This window comes from Sipha flava, unplaced genomic scaffold, assembly GCF_003268045.1.
Source record: "Sipha flava isolate LNK unplaced genomic scaffold, YSA_version1 134_pilon_pilon, whole genome shotgun sequence".
NCBI lineage: Eukaryota > Metazoa > Arthropoda > Insecta > Hemiptera > Aphididae > Sipha > Sipha flava.
Genome location: NW_020271760.1, coordinates 2,024,466 through 2,047,017, shown reverse-complemented (window position 1 = coordinate 2,047,017; position 22,552 = coordinate 2,024,466). Strand labels below are relative to the sequence as shown.

Below are 22,552 nucleotides of genomic sequence, written 5' to 3'. Positions count from 1 at the left end.
AATTGTTTTCCAACTTGAGCCCAAAAAAAAAAAAAAAACACAGACATTTTAAATCAAAGTCGTCCAAATGAAGGTTTTTTTTGACATTTTAATTAAAAGACATTTATTAAATAACGAAACAAAATTTCGCGAGTTTTTTCGGGTCAATTTATTAGTTATCGCGTTATATCGTCTCGTAAACTGAACGGACAATATTACATCTATCTATACGTATTGAATATATACATTTGTATTTCATTGTTTCGGGTGTCCGGTTAGGTAAATTAGTTCTCTTGTATTACATTATTATTTCTTGTGAATACAGTATTGAGAACACACCGTTTGTGAAGAATACTCACGTTCTGAATATATAATTGCAAATTAATCGCACAGACCCATTACTCGTGTATTATCTTTGAAACGTTTGGGAAATTAACTAGCGCATTCGGTGTATTTTATTTACGGTATACAAGCAAAAAGATGTGTAAATAAATGTGATGGACGTATTAGTATGCGTTTGTTCATCGTGTCGTTTTCAATTACTTGATCGACGGCAATATTTCGGTATTATATATTAAAAGTAGGGGCTGGATTAACCGCGATCATGACAGACATTGCCATATTAAAACGGTCTACGCTTGTGTATAAACATATAGTTTCCAGGGTTGACCCAAGCAAAAATAGTGCACTAGGCAAAATCAAATTATGTGACATATATATATATAAAAAAAAAAAAGAAAGAAAAGTAAACGTTGAACGTAAAATAACACTGAAGAATATAAACAGTCGATGTTAAGCGAATGAGCGACGTACCGAAAAAAACCTAGATTCGCACGGCCAGTGTTTATTTCAGACCTTCCATCTCGAGGAGGAGGGTATCGTAAATTTCCAAGGGGGTATGCTTTAGAAGTAAATAATTAAGGGAAGTAAAAGTATCGTTTTAAGCTCAATTTATTGGTATTAGATAGACACCTAGATACCTAGATAGAATACGTAATTTCTTAAAAAAACTAACTTTAGTTAATTGTACGAAAAAAAAAATAGAATAGACATTTACTATACATACGTTACTCATACCCATTACTATATCATTAATAATGCTCCATTATGAGCTAAATCATATATATTTTAGTACATGTTATGTTTATAAATTAAATTAAACAAATGCGGCGCTGCTTTTAACGTGAGTACAAATCAATCATCACATTCATAGTATCTGCATCGAATTTTGAGGGTCCTTCTGCGCTAATTTTCACGCAGGATTACAAAGTTTCTTGTCCCCGTTCTATTTCTTATTTTGTTCATAATCCTATGCATCGTACTGAAAGAGCGTTCCGAACGAAGCTCTAAATGAAACTGGTACACATACATTAAACATTTAGCCAGTTTTTTTAAATTTGCATGCCCAATATTGCAGCACGGCTCCTCGGTCGACCCGGTGAGGACACGGATTCGGTCGCGATACACCTGCACGCCCTTCTAGTCGAACGACTCTACCGATTTACATATCGTATTAACATGTGCAGCCGTTGTTATACCAGCGCCCACTAATTGGCCGGTAAACCTCGGCCGCGCACAAGTTTCTCTCGTTGCCGTTATTACGACGACCCAAAGGAATTCCAAGCGATATAATAGTAACAGTCCGGTGCACCGCCGCGCCACACCTGTAGAATAATAACGTTGTAAAACAGTCCGGCGGCGTCGCGGTCGTCGTCGTCGACGCGTCCAGGATAAAAGTATGAATAAGGAGAGAGAGAGAGAGAAAAAACAAACCTTGTCGGTGGGCCCAGCCGCCGTGCACGTCGACGACGACCAAGACGACTAATACTCGTTAGGCCACCCAGTTAGCGTCACGAAAGCCCCCCCGTACAAACGTCCACACACGCGCGCGCGCGTATATTGTTCGGTGTGTGTGTGCGCGCGTGTGAAATAATAATTATTATTAACACCGCCGCGAGTGCAGCGAGCGACGGAGAGCGAGGGACGGTGAGCGAGAGAAGAAAAATATGCTCACGACGGGCATCCGTAACGCGCGTGCGCGCGAGACCGTGTGCGTAATAATCTTGGCCGTCGGTGGGAGAACCGTGGGGCGGGGGACCGTGGACGGGTATCATGCTAATAAATTACGTCCGAGATAAATCGACTGGGTATCGCGCTCGCGCGCGCGCGTGATGGTTAACGCAGCGGCGGTAGTGGTGGTGGCGGCGGAAAGCCGATACACGCACGTACACGTGTGTGTAATAAAGAAAACATAATTTAGCGTCTAAAAGAGGAGAGGGCCGCCGCCGCGTCGTCGATGCGCGATGTCGTTGAGCCGACAAAGAAGGCGTAATTAAAGGGTTATACGGCGGTGGCCGAGTGTTTCGTCAAAGAACGTGTGCGAGTGGGACCGCGACCGCGACCCGAGAGGAGACCATCGGAGGGCGGCGCCGACCCAACCGATTGGCCGTTGCGCGCGGCCCCTCCCGGTGCACGCCCTCCCAACGCCGCCGCTCCCTACCGCGCGTGACGGCACGACGTTGAACGCGCGACGCGCCGGCACCGACATCACAATATCCAGTGAACTCGCTGCCCGTGCGCACCGATCGCGTTTTACTTCACGCTCGTTCTGCTCCGTCGCCGCACACACGCACGTCGTTCGTTCCCTCCGTCGTCGTCGTCTCGTGTTCACCGTGATACTTTTGTTGGTTTTTTTATCTCGTTGTTTTATCCCACCGTCGTTTTGTGCGCTCGCGGAGCCGATCGACGGATCGTTTTTTATTGTTGAAATCGTGTCTCGCGGGACATGCGCAACGGTCCATGACACCGGTCGCGGATAGCATGAAATCCATAGCGTTGCGCGCCACCTGCAACAAAAGTTACTACGGCGGTTATCCGACCGACTTGAGCGGTTACGCGGCCGTTAGGTGCCGATCGCCGCGCAGCAGCCCCGGGCCCGACGACATGGACGACATAAGCGTGGGCAGGCCGTCGCCACCGGCCTCGGCCGAGTGTTACGCGCGGCTGCACGAGTCCGGCGGCCCGGACAGCGGCAACCGGAGCCATCGCGACGGATCCGACTCGTCGTCGTCCGGCGACGAGGACGGCGGCACCGCGTCCGATTATTTCGAACCGCTGAAGAAGTTGGGCACCGTGCAGATCGACAAGGTGAGCTACGGCATCAGCGACCGCAAGAGCTTCGCGCCCAAACGCCGGCCGGCGCACAGGATGCAAGCGCAGCATCATCAGCAGGACGGCCGCGTCGACGTGACAATGATGGCGGCGGCCACGCACGAGTGCGGCAGGACCATAGCGGCGGCCGGGGGAGAGGACGGGCAGCCCGCTGTGGCCGGCGTCAAGTCGTTCAGTATCGCCGATATACTGAGCCACGAGCCGAAAACGCAGCAGCCGTCCGCGGCCACGGCCTCGTCCCAGCACCATCCGGCCGAGGACGTGGGCAAGATCGTCAGACCGTGGACCGAGGAGTATCAGCCGTCGCCGTGCAGTTCGTTCGCGCCTCCACCACCCCCGCCGCCGCCCGCTCATCGACAGCCCGCCGCGGTCGTCAGCGCCCTGTTCCCGCACTCGCTGTTCATCCAACACCTGCAACACCAGCAGCAGCACCACCATAACCAGCATCAGCAGCATCATCATCATCACCACAACAACCATCTGCGGCCCAAGTCGGCTGACTACGAAACGTCCACGTGCACCAGCGGCCGGTCCAGCACGGACGGCAGTGACTGTTGCACCAGCCCCGAGATCGCCAGCTGCACCCAGTCCAACCCGTCGTCGTCGTCCACGGCTGCGGCCAGGAAACAGCAAGCGGCCGGCGGCAAGAACAACGACAACTCATCACCGCTGGACGCGCTGTTCCAGATGACCAGCAAGACGTTCGATCAACTTCACGGTGACCCGTCCGGAGCCGGTGAGTCCTAGCTATTAATTTTTAGACAATACGTACGAAATCCGTCGTTTTTCTCGTTCCACGTAGACTTTTGGCTCTCGTCGTTCCGTGTGTAGCGAAACCCGATGCAAACGGATATCGACAAGCTTCAAAGGTTCCATTTTAAAATTAAGGGTTTTTACGGTCACAACAATCACCTCTCTGTATAATCCGGTTCGATAAAAACTTGATTTTGAATAATAATATACTCGTATACGAGTGTTATAATCTTGTGGTGTGCAACTGTTCAATACAGATCGTATGACCTATACCTTGATGCGAAACATAGTTAAAATAATAGTCACAACCTTATACGAGGTGAAACGAATGTTAAGGAATAGATAAAGATGGTGCGATCCGTTTCATCCTTGCAAGATGATCATTAGCACCACAGTTCGTTATACATTTTAATATGTAAAACATTTTTGTAGCTGTATAGAGGTTACATAAATAATGTTAAATATCAACGCGATATAAGGACTGACCATTTATTTGTTTACTAAATCATACTTTAGAAAGTTACTTTTCAAACAGCGTCTAAAATTTGTTTATCTTAAGCTCAGTCAAACTACGGATAAATATTGATGCAACTAAGAGAGGGGTAAACAGCAAAATATATTTCAACCTTACCAATGGTTTTATTTAAATTTAGTTTATGCTTTTCAATTAAATATATCTTAAAAAGCAATATACACAGATTAAATTATTTTCCATATCTGATGGTATTAATGGATCTAAGACTCGTCAGGTATTACTTATTTACAGGTTCGTATTTAAAAATTTGGCGCTTCTCCCTCCCCTACCAAAATAAATAATAATAATAATATAACACTTATTATTTCGGCCATAATCGAGATTCTTTAATATTAATATATAACTTATAAATGAAAATCGTGTAATACTTTTTTAATTAACAAATTAAACAAATTATAACATAATAAAATATACGATTTCCTTTTTTTAATTAAAAAATTATAATATCATATAATAAAAATACGATTTTTTTTTTTTATTTACAAATTATAACATTGTAAAACATACCTACTATTTTATTTTTTTTTATTGTTTTATTTTTTTTCCATTAGGTACATTATTTTTAAAATTAATTTCGCTAAAATATTTTGCCACCCCTGAGACTTGACGCCCCCGAGCATGTGCCTACCCGTGTTCCCCCCCCCTAAATACGGGTCTGCTTATTTATAATAGTAATAAAGGATTAAACTTTATCAATGAATTGTAACCCAAAAACGTATTCGTATACAGTCGACATTTATTTTAGAACTTTTTATACGTATCGGTATTGCGTATGACTGTTATGATTTCGAGTTATTTTTATGGGGGTTAGAAGGGTTCCATTTGAATTTACAGCACCCCGTTCCAATATTTTAGACCTATACAACCATTACTAGAGTATTTTTTTTTATCGATATTAAAATAGAATTTATTTTTCTTCCGTCTCATGATTTCGTGTTCGTAATTAACAAAAATATAAACTCTGTAACAGCTACCTTGTAAATCAATCTTATGTTAAAAATGACATATATGTTTTCATTTATCATACAGAAAATACGGCTTTCGTCGTCAATTGTCGTAGTACAATGACATTGCAATTAAATTTGTGTGTTTGTAGTATCACGAACAATGTATTCAATTCGTCCAAGTGCCATTCAACACATAGAAAACAATATTTTTTAATTAACATTTATGACCAATAATAGTATACCAATACATTGTTTAAAAACATTTCGTAGAAGAAAATTCTTGAAATGATTAAATCAATGCTTGAATATTTAATTTACTTGAACTAAGTGATATAACAAGTTGATAATTTGCCTTCGTGTAACAAAAAAGGAACCTATGCATTTAAATTAAAATTTGACGAAATTTATTATACGTTTAAGAAATATTCTTTATCTAATCCGGAAATCTGCTCTGAAAATAATGAAAAATAAATATCATTTCATATCTAGTATTAATCATATAATAATCCAAAAATAAAAAATAAATTAAATAAAAATAACTAGTATATAGTATTAACGAGGTTATATTATTTTAATGAATATTTAGGAATATATACATGTTATTTCGCAAATCGTTTTCGTCGAGTAATTGTTCACAATTAATATATGACAAAAGCAGTATGTAGTTAGGATCACCCGGAAACGAAATAGGTAAATTGTCCGACACGATGGAAAACATTTACACAAATAACATATAACATGGTATATTGCATTGTAAACATATATGTACCGTCAGCGCCGTTGCCAAAATCGGAGTGTAGGAATTTTTCTTAATTTTTTGGTTCGTCTGTCTTCCAATTACGCTGTGCGTTCCAAACCTATGCCAAATGTACCTGAACTCAATGCGATAGTATCATTTTTGTTTTAATATTTATGTGCATATAATTTATGTATTACAAATAATTTGATATAAATTAATCGGGTAAATATCGCTCGCCACACAGTGTGAATAATACTGTTACCGAAATTAATTGAATTTACAAAAATTAATTAACCGCTAAAGTAGACCACGCTGTTATTGTAAAACGCCATCTTGGTTTCGACACATTTAACATTTCAACTCATCCATTCGGTTTAAGCTCACACGTACCCGCACAAACACACGCAAGACGGTGCTCAAACTTTCGTTAATAAGTTTTTATTGTAACGTTTCAAGGACTTTTTCCATACAAATTTATATGATTGGCGTGCGATATGTGTCGCACATTTCGATTCAACCTGCATATTTACTGACGAGAGTACAATTTATCGCTAATATGCAACGAACATTTTAAACTGAAAAAATACGAACCGAAACGATTTTATAGTTGACTTATCGGTTTATTAATTTTTCGATGGAGACCATTCGCGTGCAGATGACTTGAGTCGAAGTGTAAAAAAATTAACTACGTTCAATTTATTGCGCGGTATCTCTGATCTCAATACTCTTAAATCGCATATAATTGATGATTTGGAATGTTGGAATTGTAGAAAAGTAATGATATTTTGCACGCCGAACTGCGATAACAAGCGCAAATCGTGAAAAAAAATATTTAGAATTTCTATATTTATTGTATCTTATCTATGGCGACATATAAAATGGTAAAAAAATTACAAACAACCCAATTATACAATAATACAGTTTAAAAATGTTTCTAAGTATCCCAAAAAAAAAAAAAAAAATGAAGTAAACAGTTTTCTTAAAATAATATTTTTTTAGTTAAATTTTGCCCGTTCAACAATTTCGATTAAACATTTTATCCAATCCCCTCTACAGCACCTACATGATCATAATTGTTTATCTGAATTGTAGTGTATAGGTACTTAGGTGTTAAATCGAGAAACGATTAAATATATCATAGACCAGCGATTCTCAACCGATGAGTCACCAACAATTTTTTTTACGTTCACATCATGTGAAAAAAAATTATTTCAAATCAACAACAACAAAAAAGTCATTAAATTAACAAAATATTAAAATTTACATAATTATAATTTTTTTTTTCTATTAATTAACGCCAATTGGCTTTTATAATATACTTTTTTTTGTAAAATATATACACAAATAAATACAATAATAACAGTTTGTAAAATGTTTCAATGCTTACATTACAAAAGAGTTGTTAGACATATTGATAACATTATAGGGGGTCGCGAACTCAAAAAGGTTGAGAACCGCTGTCACAGACCATCAAATTGTACGTTAACATTTTGTAGAGAAGTTTATTAATATTAAACAGTCACTGAGTAGGTACTAAGCAGTAAGTATAAAATAAATTGTATATTTTTTCATTTATGTATAAAATATAAATACTACAAGATTACAAGATACAACCATACTGAAATTTCAATCATCATTGCGTCTTGTAGTAACATGCATTGATAAAATTAAGTTACTATCTATTGATATATTTTCCAACACTAATTTTCTTTCTTCGTAAATCTAAAAATCTAGAACTAGTAAGTCCTTTCGCATAAGTCTTAATGTAACCCGACGTGAATCTAGAAATTAAAAAAGGTCCCCTCACCTTTTTTTTAGTCCAGCACCTCACGGGTCCACCAGAGCCAGTAAAAGAGTAGAACAGAAGGAGCAACCGGTCTGGGCCCCACCATTGTAGAAGACACGCGACTTTCGTAGGATTTAATAATTCGCAAGCCTACGATGATAAGTTAATAAAAAATAATATAGTTTTAACGCTTTGATGGTAAAATATAATATTCATACTACAGAAAAAACATATTATTACTCAATTTATGTAAAATAGAAAAACATGTCATACTAGTACTAGTGTGACCAAGAAACATTTTTTTATCTTCACGAAAAAAAAAATTCTAAAATCTTCCCTAGGCCCCTGGACGAAAAATTTTACTTCAAATACATCAAATCATAAGCATTTAGTTTAAGTTTTTAAATTAAAAAAAATGATACATAGATTAATTAATTCATCATACATGCATGTTATAAAATAATAATATACATTATATAATAACATAGGCAAGAGTGCAAAATATTTAGTAGTTGAAAAAATATTATAGTTTATAAGCAAATTAATGTTACCAATCTTCTGTTTTTATCCTTCTATGTCAGGACTATTGAGGACTTAAGAAATAACCATGGTTAACAATCACTTTTAAATGTTAATAAGCATTATAATATGTTATAAGAACCTATATAATATTGCTCCTCTTTACTTTAACTAATAAATTGAAAATTTAGGTAGCTTTTAAATATTTCAAGTACCTAAGGCCCAAGGGGAGGCTTCAGCCCTCATAACCTCTCCCCTTATATCCGCACCTGAATTTACCCGACTCATAAATCGTGATACCTAGATTAAATGTGATTTTAAAATTTCCGCTGGAGTCATATAATGTAATGTGCTAATGCGTATTATATAGGTATAGAAATGGATGAAAAATCATATACAGAGAATCCCACCGTAGACGTTCTTATATTTCCTTTCGTGTACAACGCGTACATAAATATTGTTTAGGTGAGAAACAAAACCGCACTTTAGACATCCCGCGACCGCCCTTATCGTGGACCACCCCGTACATAACGTGCTCGGACCGGCGGTTTCCTTTACGCCGTGTGCCACGGAACAATAGCGAGAGAGAGAGAGAGAGAGAGAGAGACGAACTAGTCGTCGTAATTCGGAGTAGGTATTATTAATACGTTTATATAGTTTTGTGTGCAGTGTTTGCGCGGCACCGTGTAATAACAACGATAAATAACACGCCTAAACCCGAACTCTCCGTGTATAATTAAAACATTATTTGTATACGACATTATATTAATAACAAAAAAAATTAAATAGAAAAAATAAAAATAAATAACAACCGGTAATACGAAGTGGAAAATTTAATTATAATACGTTACGGCGAGAATAGAGGTGAGATGTGGTGGACATAAGAGAAGAGCAGATGTTCCGGGCCGGGCACATAATAACACAACGTTACGGGTAGGTTTCTCGCCTGTACCTACATAATATTATTATCTGCAGGTCCTTGTCCTCGTGTATCTAATTTATGTGGTCTTGTGATTCAAATTTTGTTTTTCATGTCCCCCTTTTTTATTGCCATTGTAATCGCCCTCTGAAATATAGAACACTAATTTTTACCACCTACCTCGAAGTTATGTATGTGCGGCAACCGTTATTAATGATGTCTTCATGACTAAAACTAAACACGTACACCTATTGCTTTGCGAAAGACATGTAAAATAGTAAATGACTTGTACTATGTATTACAATATTTTAAAACGATAAGTAACTCCTTTTTTTCAAAATAAATAAATAGCCGGACAACGATATTTAAAATGTTTTCCAACTGTATATTTTTTTCAACTTTTTCATACATAACCTCTTGAGAAAATAGACATTACTAACTATATTTCATTTTTGTTCATTTTTATCTATTCGGTCACTGCATTTAACTTCTTTTATTATTCAAAATTCACAACGTCACATTCGATACAGAGAAAAAATTTAAAACGTAGGAATGTATTTTAAAAGGTCTGAATAAAATAATTTTACATCTATACGTGGAATATTAACTGTTCGTGGCTTTGTATAACTCCATAACGTAACAGTACTATAGTCTGATGATTAGCGGTAGCAATTCAACTCATTTGTTACCAATTCTGGTTATATATATATATATATATATATATATATATATATATACCAGAATATTATGTTCGTTAAAAATTGTTGGGCCCGAGTCCAATATTATTAACCAGACCAAACGGCTCTCCACATACAATTATGAGAAGCTAAAAATCTGTACAAACTTAATTTTCTGCTTATTGTGCGTCACTAAATTGTATTTAACAATAAAAATGTATTATGATACTGCACATACGTTTTTTTTTTTTTTTTGTAATTCTTATAAGAAATATACAAATTTATACGACATTACAATATATATGGTACGTCATAGTTATAACGTTTTCAAATGCTATGCACGGGATGTTTGTGTATATTTTAAAAGTAGGTACACAGCTAACATTTTAGGTGGCAAATATCGATTTTCCCTCACTAAGCAGCCGACAGCAAATTATAACCGTCACGCGAATAACGTGTCAATCTTGTCGTAAAGCAGAATATTATTTTGCTACTATTTTTATTTTTTTTTTTTAATTTTATTGATTTTTACACGAAAAGCTCACGATACGATACTGTTTTTGTCAACCAAATATGAAACTAAACAGGATTTAATTCCTTATTTCTACATCAGGAATCTTTTCAACACAATAATGATTACATTGATTCGACTATGATCGATTAAAATATGATATGATAAATGCAAAGTCCTGGTGGAGTATTATAGTAATATGAATTATTTTGTTTAAAATAACATCTGGACTGTAGATTTTAATGAATTACACAATCAAGATTTAATTATTGTAATGTTCTAAGTCCATTGGAAAAATTGTTATTTGTAATAAAGTAGAATACTTTTCGCACTTTGATTGAAAGTGATACACAGATTGAATACATAGTAAAATACTTGCTATTTTGGGATTTGAATATTTTCGTTTTCAATATAGTGCAGGCACGTACACAAAAAAATATTTTGGGGAGGTTTTAAATTGTACATTTTCATACTTATATAATCTATAAACCACTTATGCTCTATAAAGATACTTTTAATAATTTTCCTGAATTTTGAGAGGAGATTTGAACCCCTTAAAACCCTCCTTGTGTACGCACCTGATATAGTGTCAATATTTTACTTTCGTATATTTCACACTTTCAGTTATCTATTAAAGTAAATTATTAGCCCATATAAGAAGCAATGACGTATTATAAAATAAAAAAGTCTAGCTGTCCCATTCAATCCTTTCTATTTACATACTTCGATTGTGATAATTGAATATTCTTAAGTTATTATTATCTTCAAGTGTGAAATCTAGTAATCCCGGCAGTGTAATTATTATTGTCGTCGGCACTGTAAAAATAAACGTTTAATAAACTGTTTTTGTACCGCGTAATTCGCAATAGGGGGATGTCATGGGTTTAGCTTAATAAATCCTCTTGTGTGCACGGATTTCGTCCCCTTTGCCAACTGAACGGAGTAATAAAAACAAATCTGTTTTCAGACAGCACTGATGGTTTTATATCCCTTCAAACTTTAACCCCTCGACACCAACCCAACAGTAAAATTTATGTCGTTTGCCTGCGGGTGTTTATTGTGTTGAACATTATTCGGTTTCACATCGTTCTCAACATTACGACAAGGTTTCAAAATAAAATGAAAAACCAATCGAATTCTAAAAACGTGCATTTTGAGCCGACTCTATAATAATTGATTGGAATTAATGTCTAGAGATGATGACGAAAAGGAATAAGAATGACATTTTTCAATGGAGGTCTTCGAAAACATACCCTTAACCATTTACATATTTTTATATATTTTATCTTTTACGTGGAAACATTCGATACCTACATACGTTTCACATAATAATCATATAATCATTAATGTTCTAATGAATAATAAGCTTAATTATAAAAATTGTATTACATTAAATTGCATTTTTTCAATAAAATGAAATAATACGAACTATACTTAGTAAATAAGCATGATAGTAGTACAATTGAAGTGTTGGAAATATTTTATCAAGAAATTCTTCGAAGAAATGTTTTTTTTTAAGATTTTTAAAAGAAGAGATAACCTTCCGAGATAGATTCTGTTGGAACTATTCCCGATCTGATTTTTATGCTATATATATATATATATAAATTTATACTTACTGAATGCTTAAACAACTACAGTTAACCATGATAAACAGCAACATTTTATTGCATAATTTTCTAGCATTACCATATTCGCGAGTGGCCGATTCTTAGAATGTATCGATACTCTCACGTATCTTGTATTTTGAATTATACAGCTTGATCTTGGTTTTCATCCTACAACTTATCAGTCGTTTCATCTCTGATATCTCAAAGTAGTTTTCCTACTATTGATCGTTTTTATTTTCTTGTCCTACTCGTATTATTCCTCAACAGCCAACACCGCATTACGGATTCCCGAACTTGTTTTATCGTATCGTTCACACAACATGTGTTACACTTTACATTGATAAACTTCTACAGGTACTCCGTGGTTCAACATAGTACACGCGAATAACTCGTGACGCCGGTGGCGAGTACCTATAATTCAGAGGGATAATTTCTATCGAAAACAAAAGAAGAAGACGAAAAAAAAAACCGTTTACCGCAATACCCGAGCGCACGTGTAATGGTCATGTAACCGAGATTGATCAGTTCCCGTACGTACGCGGTTTGAGAAAAATCTCGTCCGCGGGGCGGATGGGTTCGCCGGCGGTGTACAACAATATTACGATTATCGTTATTATCGTTGTCCGATACGAAAACCATGAGACGACGACGGGATGACCGGTAGCAGCAGCAGCAGTAGCTCGAGTCGTCTTGCGGTGGTTAATGGCACGTGAAACAACGATGGCGGTGGGCGGGCGGTGAGCGCGTAATATGTACCGTGTGAATTTGATTATCGACCGATCGCGGTAACAGCGGTAATAGGAGAAAAACACGGGCACGGACCAAACGTCATTATACCGTACCGCCGTCACCGTGGCCGGGTGCGTTACAATAATATTGTTATTATTATAATATATATATCGCGGCCGCAGCCGTTTATTGCGGTGTTTGCGGTGGCCACTACGATTTTCCCACACGCACCGAGTCCCGTGTTTTTCCACCGCATTTTTCATCATCTCCACACGTCGCTTTGTCGTTTATACACACGCAAGCTGTGTTGTTTCACCGCACGTTTTAATCGTGTGCTGTTATTACCGTCGGTCGCGGTCGTCCGACGTTTAGTGTAAACCTATCGCGCACGCGCGCGCTCACGAAAACGTTGAAAGCTCGCCGGAGCTGCGGCACCGCGCGTACTTGTTTGAGTAGTTTTTTTCCTCACCCGAAATCTACCCACCGACAGATAACGTGCGCGCCCTATAATATCGATAATAACTCGCGGCAACACGTTTGACGGACGGTGGTCATTTCTCGCCGAAATGAATCGCAACTAAAGCCCAAATATTGATTGTGCTGAAATTGCTGAAAATAAAATCGAATGCTACTTCACTAAAATTACTATAGATTGTATAGATCTGAAGAAAAAAAAACAGAAGTGCTATAATTGAACTCAAGAGTACTAAAAACCCCATTGCGCTCCTCTCTTCTAACTGGCCCTTATGCTCGTGCGGTCGCTTCCGTTGGTCCATTCCTCAAAGAAAACAACGGTAGCTGGCCCATCATACCAATCGCCACTGCGGATCCCGCTAACGGTTTGATAATAATTATTGCTTCGTCGACGAGCTGACCGTCACTGATATTGTTCGCCGGACGAAATTAATTCGCCATTATTTTATCTAATCCACCGATCGTCTTTCAAATGGTACGAAAATAATTCATTTGGCCGTTCGTCAAAAGGTCTAGTTGTTTTTTAAACATGTGTATCATGCGCTCCGTGTTCATAAACTTTCGAGTTTCGTCATTTAGTAACGAATTCCGATCTCAATCGCGTTGACCTTTAAAATTAATCAAAATGCTATTTTCGATCCAATTATTTTGTCCAGTACCAATATAAGACAATTTATGGTAAAAATATTACAGGTGCACGTGCTTACCGTTGAAGTGCCTGTAATATTTGTTTAAAGAATGTCAAATATTTCATAGAAGGGGCAATAGTATTTAAACGCTGTACAGGATGGTAATTACAGGTACCGATGTTCGAAGAGAACAGAGTATAATAAAACAAATTACAGGAATTAAAAAAAAAAAAAAATAAGAAGTACAGTACAAGGTGGTCGAAGAAAATGCGCGTAGGCACCATGATAACATTATAATCCGAATTATTAAACATCTACATAATAACATTATTATTATTATATCTATTCGCGTATAGTAATGATGATGTATGTTGTATGTATTTTATTATATTACGCATTTTTATTCAAGTCGATAAATTCTGGTCTTAATTACATCGACGGACCGGTCCTCCGCAGTTATAATATTTTATTATCATATACGTTATTATTATTACCATATGCTATTACATGATATTACTGTCGCCTGGTATCCGAATGTTCGGTGTTCGATGGCGACCGGGAATGACTGTTATGGATCGTAACCCCGGCTAACCTGTGAGCCAACTAAGTGAAAATATTATACGATCAGCCTGTATGAATAAATGTAAATATCATTTGATTTTTATTTATTTAACAATTATTTAACAGCCACGTGGAACAGTACGATAATCATATTATTATTGTATAATAAACTTGTCGATAAACTACGGTTAAACGATAAAACGTTAGAAATAATAAAATAATCATGACGGGAATAATTTTAGAGAAGCCTAGGTGTTTGTTTGTCGGATTTTTTTACGATTTTATGAACCTTGAAGGCATCACTATTGGTGCAGCAGCAGTCCTAATTGTACTTCCTAAACTATCGGTCTTACCCCGTTGGACGGTAAAAAAAAAAAAAAAAATGCCAAATATTATAATGCGTATTATAACGTTAATTAACCTGGTGAATTTTCTCTTTCTTCTTTTTCATCGCAGCTCTCTGGCGCTTGGAGGCCAGAGGCTTCGGTCGCCGTGGTGGTCATTGAGTAATGAGCACTGATATATATATATATATATACGTGTACAAAATATCTATACATATATACAAGAGTGTGCATAAATACAAGTTTATAGATATAATATTTTGTACGTATATGTACACTGGGGAGATAGGAGCAAAACGAAATCCGTACGATTTGCCGGTGCGTTTGTTGTCGGCGGCGGCCTTAAGGAGTGGCCGGACCGGCACCTTCTAATTGGAAGGCAGAGGTGTGTGGTCTCAAAGGTACCGACAACCTGACAGTGCCCCACTACCACCGAAGGGGCCTCCGTAAGCTTCTCCGCGCCGCCTCGACGACTTCTTTCCGTCGATATACATTATTATAATACGTGTACGCCGCATGTACGTGTGCATCACATTATATTGTCTTTATACTTATATACGTACGGTATCACTACTGTGATAGTGTTACGTAGTCGTACACGTGTACAATACGCTCACCTCTTATCCAACCCCCCGATCGCCGGACTTTTAATAACTTCATATCCTCTCGTATCCGGACGCCCACATCACCGATTTCATATTATCGTTTCATTTCTTCATGTCTTTTATAATGCTGCTCAGCGATTCGCGTGTACATTAACGTATTATCGCGGCGCTCATCGTGCACACCGTCAGACGAGGACAACCGATCGATGTAGTATTATAACTGTTTTAAATATACATAACGTTATCGTGTGTCCTTTAGGAGGTACCTACTTAATGTTTCGATGAATCGAAAGTACCAACAACTTTGGACGGTGCTAATATACCTATCGTCTACGTAGATCAGCGGTTCCCTAACTTTTAGAATCACGGAACCCTTAAAAAATAGTTTGTGTTCTGCGAGGACCTCTAATGTCTAATTCCAATTCAATTCTAATTTTTCTAAAAAAAAATGAAAAAATGAATACTCTAAAAATTTTTTTAATGATACGATTAGTGTTGTTGATGATTACTCTTTATTAAAATTAGTTTAAAACACAATTAATTTTTTTTTAAATAATATAAAATAAGTTTCTCAATAATCACATACATCTGGTGGAACCATAAGGTCCGCAGAACACACTTTGGGAAACGCTGACGTAGATACATGATTTTTTATTATTCGAAACGGTTTCTTTCGTTTTCGTTTAATTGTAACCCTTAAACGACTTCTTTTACGAATATTGAGCTGTTATAGATAATATACGTTGCCGCTGAATACTAAACAAGAAAAATGCATTTAAAAATAAATGTACAGGTTTTTTTTGGTCTTTCAAAGTGTCGGTTGTTGTTAAATACCTCGTTCTCGTTTCCAGTACTATACTATCATGCGATATTTTTTTAAATCTTTCGTACACATTTTACCTGTATAGACATAATATATATTTTGATATATGTTGTGTAATCACGTAAAGTGAAATTGGGCGTTGAATTAGTTATATTTATTAATCGTTTTAATTACATTTATATTTATGCGCACGGTTTACTTTTTACAGTAGAGGTGCCCATTTCGATTGTCCCAAAATGTTTAGACCAGTTTTATTTATTGTTATGCGATTCATTATAACATTTTTTATTGGCCTTATAATACATATATAGTTAAAACCCTGTTCATTGCATTTGGGGTAAGAAAAAATGCTAATTTTATTTATAATTGTATTATAAATTATAATAGTTGAATGTTGACCATTTATAGGTACTACCTATGTAAATGTATAATTTATATAATTATATATGTATAATTTAATACGCGCACTCTAAATGTTTAAGCAGCGTATGTAAAAATTAACATAAAATGCATGGCCGATGATTGATTTTGCTGATAGGTGGTTTATGAATAACAACAAATGAACCCATAAAACATTAAGGGATTAAAAAATGCCATTTAGACAGTAAGAGTTGTACGTTACCAATTACACTGTAACGTCATACAGTACGACTATTCGAATCGATTGCATTGGATGAGCGAAAGAAATAAAGAAGTTATTGAAATCGATGCGTATGTATTGACGGTACTATTATTTCACCGCGTGCACAACTATAATAACATGTTATTAATGTATTATGTTAAAAGTACGATACGCATTGTCTCTGACTAATACGAAAGTACCAACGAGACAAAAGCACGTCATCATCTCAATGTAATAATATAACCGCACGGATATATGACGAACGAAATGATCCAATTCTTCTTCCCATTACTCATAAGTCGATTTTCATACGTGTACAAACACTATTATAATAATATGTGTAAACACATTTTATTTGTCAAAACTTCTTTGTCGTACAACAATCCAGGTGACTCGACTCTTGACTCTCTTGCCGATTATTATAATAATGTTATCATCATCACCGCAATATTATCGTTTTCAATAACACAATCGACGAGCATATATTATAAGCGCATTATGACATGCATGCTCGTCTCTCCCGACCTGTATCATAAGTTTGCCGGCGTGTAATTAACTTTGCACTGTACACGCGCGCACACACGAATTTCGTATTACAAAATATCGTATTATACACATACATACACAAATATACGTGTGTGTGTGTGTGTGTGTGTGTGTGTATGTATATTTAGTGTCGGAGAACAACGTACCATAAGGAAAACATACGCGCATTGTATGCAAATTTAATTGGTGAGTCCAACTCCTTCCTCTACACACCGCTGCCGCCACCACGAGCCGCCGACAACGTCCGTGTTTTCCTTTGTGGCCACCTCCATCCTTTATATAGGTTTTTTTTTTTTTTTTATATACTTTTTGGACACATCGACCTGTGTTATTAACTACTTAGGGCGCGGGATAAACACTGGTTTCGAAGTCGACCAACGAAATCTTCATGGTTGGCTAATAATTATGATTACCTATTGTCTACCCAGATCCGATTATGACTGTGGATATGTACTTGCGTATTATATATATTAGTAATCACTCGCACTCCTTCGCGGACGAGGGAAAACAATTGAGATTATTTCTTTCCTCTTCCTCTCGTTATTCTCCTACCACATCCTCATCACCCAGCCCATCTGTTTTGGCTATCTATTTAGTTTGTGTTGGTTCCCTTTGATACGTTAATATTTATGTTTTCCATACCCATGGTGCCTACCCAATTCTCATTGGTGTCGGTCTAATTTTATATGGCATAGCTTTTTTTATTTTTATTTTTCGTATCAAACCTTAATGGGATTTTCACCTGCTCCTCCAATAGAACTGAATCTGATGTATATGTGAGCTATTATTAAATATATATATAATAGTAGAAACCCTTTTTATTTAGTATACAACAAATAATGTTATATATGCAATTATAATGCTATCATTTTATAAAACATATATTTGTATTAATTTCAGTGGAAAATCCATAGGATATTTTTTACAAATGATTATGCATGAGAAATTATTAAATGTATGTGACTATATAAGGCATTCACACTTCAATAAAATAATCAATTAATACTTATTAAAAAAAAAAAAAAAAAATGACTATCTAAACATAAAATATATAACTCGAAGTAAGCATACATATTTTAAAGGATTTTGGTATAATCATATGTTTTTATTTTTACCTATATAAATATTTTACCGTACACTGATTTTATACCAACATTTTTCTATGCATTTTTAAACTCTTAGATATGATACCAACTAAATGTTAACTAATTGATTTATCATTTATCAATTGTTTGTCATTATTCGTTGTTATTTTTGTTGTTATCCGTGTTGGTACTATTGGGGCAATTAAAATATTTACGTTCAATTGTCATTCTAAAATAGAATTTTCGACCAAAATGATTCATTTTTGATAAGTATTTTTTTCCTTGTATCAGGATATTACCCCAATGATTAATAATCGCACGTTCTAGTGGCATAGGTGGGTAAAAACCGTATTACCATTTCCGTTTGTACGAGTACGCGTACTGTTCGATTTTTTGACAACACGCAGACGTGACTAGTACAACGTTACTCGCATACGTCGACGGTCTTTTGTTCGAATGTTCAAAATCACCTCATTCGAAACTAATAGGATGCAAAGAGCGAGTGATGAGATTAAATATAGGGTAGATTCGTGTTGGTAAAAAAAAAAAAAAATGTATTATAATGTGCAGTAACAGCGTAAAAAATAAAATCCACGTGTATATGTATACATGTTTAATGTACTCGCTACACCGCTCGATCTATAACAATAACCCTAAAGCGAGGGGAGGGGTGGCAGGAGGAAGGATATTATACGTAATACGAACGGTCGTTTACACGCGCGTGCGGTTGTGTGTACACTGCAGGCCGTTCGTGCACACAAATTGATCCGCTACCTAAATCCTAATGAACCTAATGAACCACCGTCGTGTGTATACGTATATATATATATATATATATATTATTAATCATTTCGTTATGTATACATCGTCGTCGTCGCCGGTCGGTCACTATATATTTTGTACACGCGGGAAACGAGACGAGAAGTATTATGTTTTTGTTGTAATGAACACCACCGCCGCCGCCAAAATGTACAAGAAAACGAAATCATTATCATCATTAATATTATTATTAGACGGTGACGGTTACCGTACGCGCAAGTCGATGTAATACGGTAACGTCGGCTCGGATCTCAATTACCCCGGAAAAAAAAAAAGAAATATAAAAAAAAACAACAACCGGGTGCGATTAGCAGCAAGCTCGTCGATTTGACGTTATTACGACACACATAATATATGTATATTATTATGGTATATTTCTGTACACTATTAGGCAGCGCTGACGAGAATATTATTATTGAGCACCGGTAAACGATGACTTACTGCTCTACGTACACGATCAGGTCCCGGCCATCGTTGACGGCCCCAAAACGGATTTAATTGAGACGTAAATACCGCATAAGCGTTGTTTTTGTCATTTGATTTGTCTAATAGAGGAGCACACGCGCGCGCTTTATTACGTATTACAGTTGCCGGTGTAGTGTTCCGTCTACTACTAATACTGGTCCCCGGCCCGTCGGTTAATTTTTATTTTACACAGTGTTATTAGGCTATTATATATATATATATATATTATTATTATAGTTGTTATTATTACCATTATTATTATTGTTTTATTACATTATATATTATTATACTACCGCGTGTTTTAAAATGAAATAAATGAACGATACGTATGATGGGTAAATCGTTAAAAATAACCCTATTAATAAAACGATGATGACGATGATGAAAAAACTTAAAACCATGATAAGTAATACTGCGTTTATGAATTGTTCGCCTTTATTTATCGGTAAACCCTTTATTTTTACATACTCCGCTCTTTCGACACGAAATAGGCGACTGACACCATCAGGTTTCATCACGCCCCGAATTAGAACTTGTACAGGAAGAGGGATTTAAAAATGTGCCAGATAATATCACGTCAAATTGGAATGTCTGTTTAACCGTTTAACTCGTTATAAAGTCACAGAAAGCAAAAAGAGATCCGCGTAGTACGTACATAATTAGAAAACTTTAGTATTTTATCAACCGTGGATAAAAAAAAAAAAATGTTTCGCTTAATGGTGAAAATAATAATCTTTTCGGAACGAATGCTGCATTTTTAATGTTAAATACCGAATGAAACTTTTTCACCCTCCGTGTATTCATCGAAGGAGAAAAAATTCGATCAGGATCTGTTTCTCACCCGCTATCCACATCACGTATACGCAGGATAAGAGACAACAGTAAACTCGATAAGTATGCCGTAGCGTCACTGAGATTATTAAAATTTCTGATTTGCCAATTGGTCTCGCAAGCGATGTGCAGCGACTCGCACGTATAGAGTGACGATGGTGGTGTTGTTTGTCAAACAGAACCACGTATTGTTGTCGCTGTTTTCAGATGGAGGAGAAAGACGCGGGTCAAGTCCCTTCACTGGTAAAAGATATAGGTAGGAGAGAGAGAGAGAGAGAGAGAGAGAGAGTGAGAGAGAGATGAAGGGGATGGTTAAATGCGTTTAATGTGAAACGGGTCGGAAAATATCGTGCCATCACAAAGGGGTGATGGTAGGCTAAAACACGGTAGTGGTATATATTACATTATATATATATATATATAGTAGTCCGTCTTGTTGACAGCGTAGGATGTTGTTGTGTACTCGTTGGGTCGTGTACATATAATAGATTTTCCTCGTCGCCGCATACCTCGTTGCCGCCGTTCGCGCCGTTCACTTTGCACAAGCTATTTTCCGGACGATTAACTCGCAATCTAGTTTGCCACGACGAGGACGAGGATGTGAGCGCGATGTAACCCTCCATTCCGCAATATTCTTCTCGTCCGTTTTCCACCCGTTTTCCCGTGCAGTCGTTTGTTATACGTACAGGGCACGGGCCATGGAGCTTGCTAACAAAGCTCAGCGAAGCTTTAAAAACAAATTCACGTGCCTCCATTAAAAAAAAACCTGCGCAGCGGCACAGTACGATTAGGGACGGTGGAGGCGGTGATCAACACAGTGGTCCTGTGCGATTGCTCTTCTCGACGGTATCTTATAAAACGACGACCTCCTATATTATGTACCATATTATTATACCAACACTTTTCCCCACGAGTATAAACGATAAATCAAAATGCCCGGTGTGCGCGCGTACACAGTGTAACATTTATTATCTTTTATTCTTGCTTTTTCATTTCGGCTCAATGTGTTTTCGATACGACTTTCCGAATAGTTGAAATAAAACCCAATATCACGTGACTTTCTTGAAACAGCTCATAGCCTTGTATATTAATCATAATACACACTGTAACAATATATTCCGGGAACACAACAAAAAAAGCCCCAAATTTTTTAAACCGCACGCAGTGCCTCGCGTTAAACAAATCCACGCGTAGTACGCGTAAATGTGTTTAAATACATACGTACCGTGCGTGTGGTCTCATTTTACTCGGACCCTTCTTTCTTCATCCTGCCGTCGCATGACAGACGCACTCGTGCCCGCACTCGACGCCGTGCACTTTTACCCGTTCGGCTATAAATATATACGTGCATTACAGTCCAGTGTGTTTCATTGGCGTCCATCCTTACGCACCACAAATATCAATCGATTGATACTTCGTCGCGGTGGTTTGTGCGATTAAATATTTACACCGGACGATGGGAGATTGCTTTTCGCGTCCGTTGAAAAAGTCGGGTAACGTATAAAGGTGCGTCCATACTATGAGCCAAACGCAAACGAACGCGAATCAAAACAAATTTGCCGTTCGTTTGCCTTCGTTTTGAATACTACTGTTTGTGTCTAAATTGAACAGCGAATTCGCTGTTAGTTAGCATTCGGTTGCATTCGGTTACAGTTTAGTTTACTTGTATTTACTTTTTTCTAAGTGTGTTTTAATTTTTATTAATTATTTTAATACAAGTGTGTCTAGCAGTGAAGAAGATGATGTTTTATTAGCAGCTGCTAGTATTAATATAATGAAATATAAAATTAAAAAAAAAAATAAAAAAAAACACATCGTTTATGGATGACAAGGTTCAAATGGAACCGTATTAACTATAGCGGGAACCATATAC

At 36.9% G+C, this 22,552-nt stretch overlaps 1 protein-coding gene across 1 annotated transcript in view; it reads left to right on the top strand.

The window, feature by feature from the left end:
• The first annotated feature begins 2,516 nt into the window (after positions 1-2,516).
• The window catches only part of LOC112679335, a 52,686-nt gene continuing 32,650 nt past the window's right edge, over positions 2,517-22,552 (top strand). The window contains exon 1 of the mRNA XM_025549101.1: positions 2,517-3,886. Within this exon, the coding sequence (XP_025404886.1) occupies positions 2,779-3,886 (1,108 nt within the window). The 5' untranslated portion in view covers positions 2,517-2,778. The remainder of the gene's footprint in view (positions 3,887-22,552) is intronic.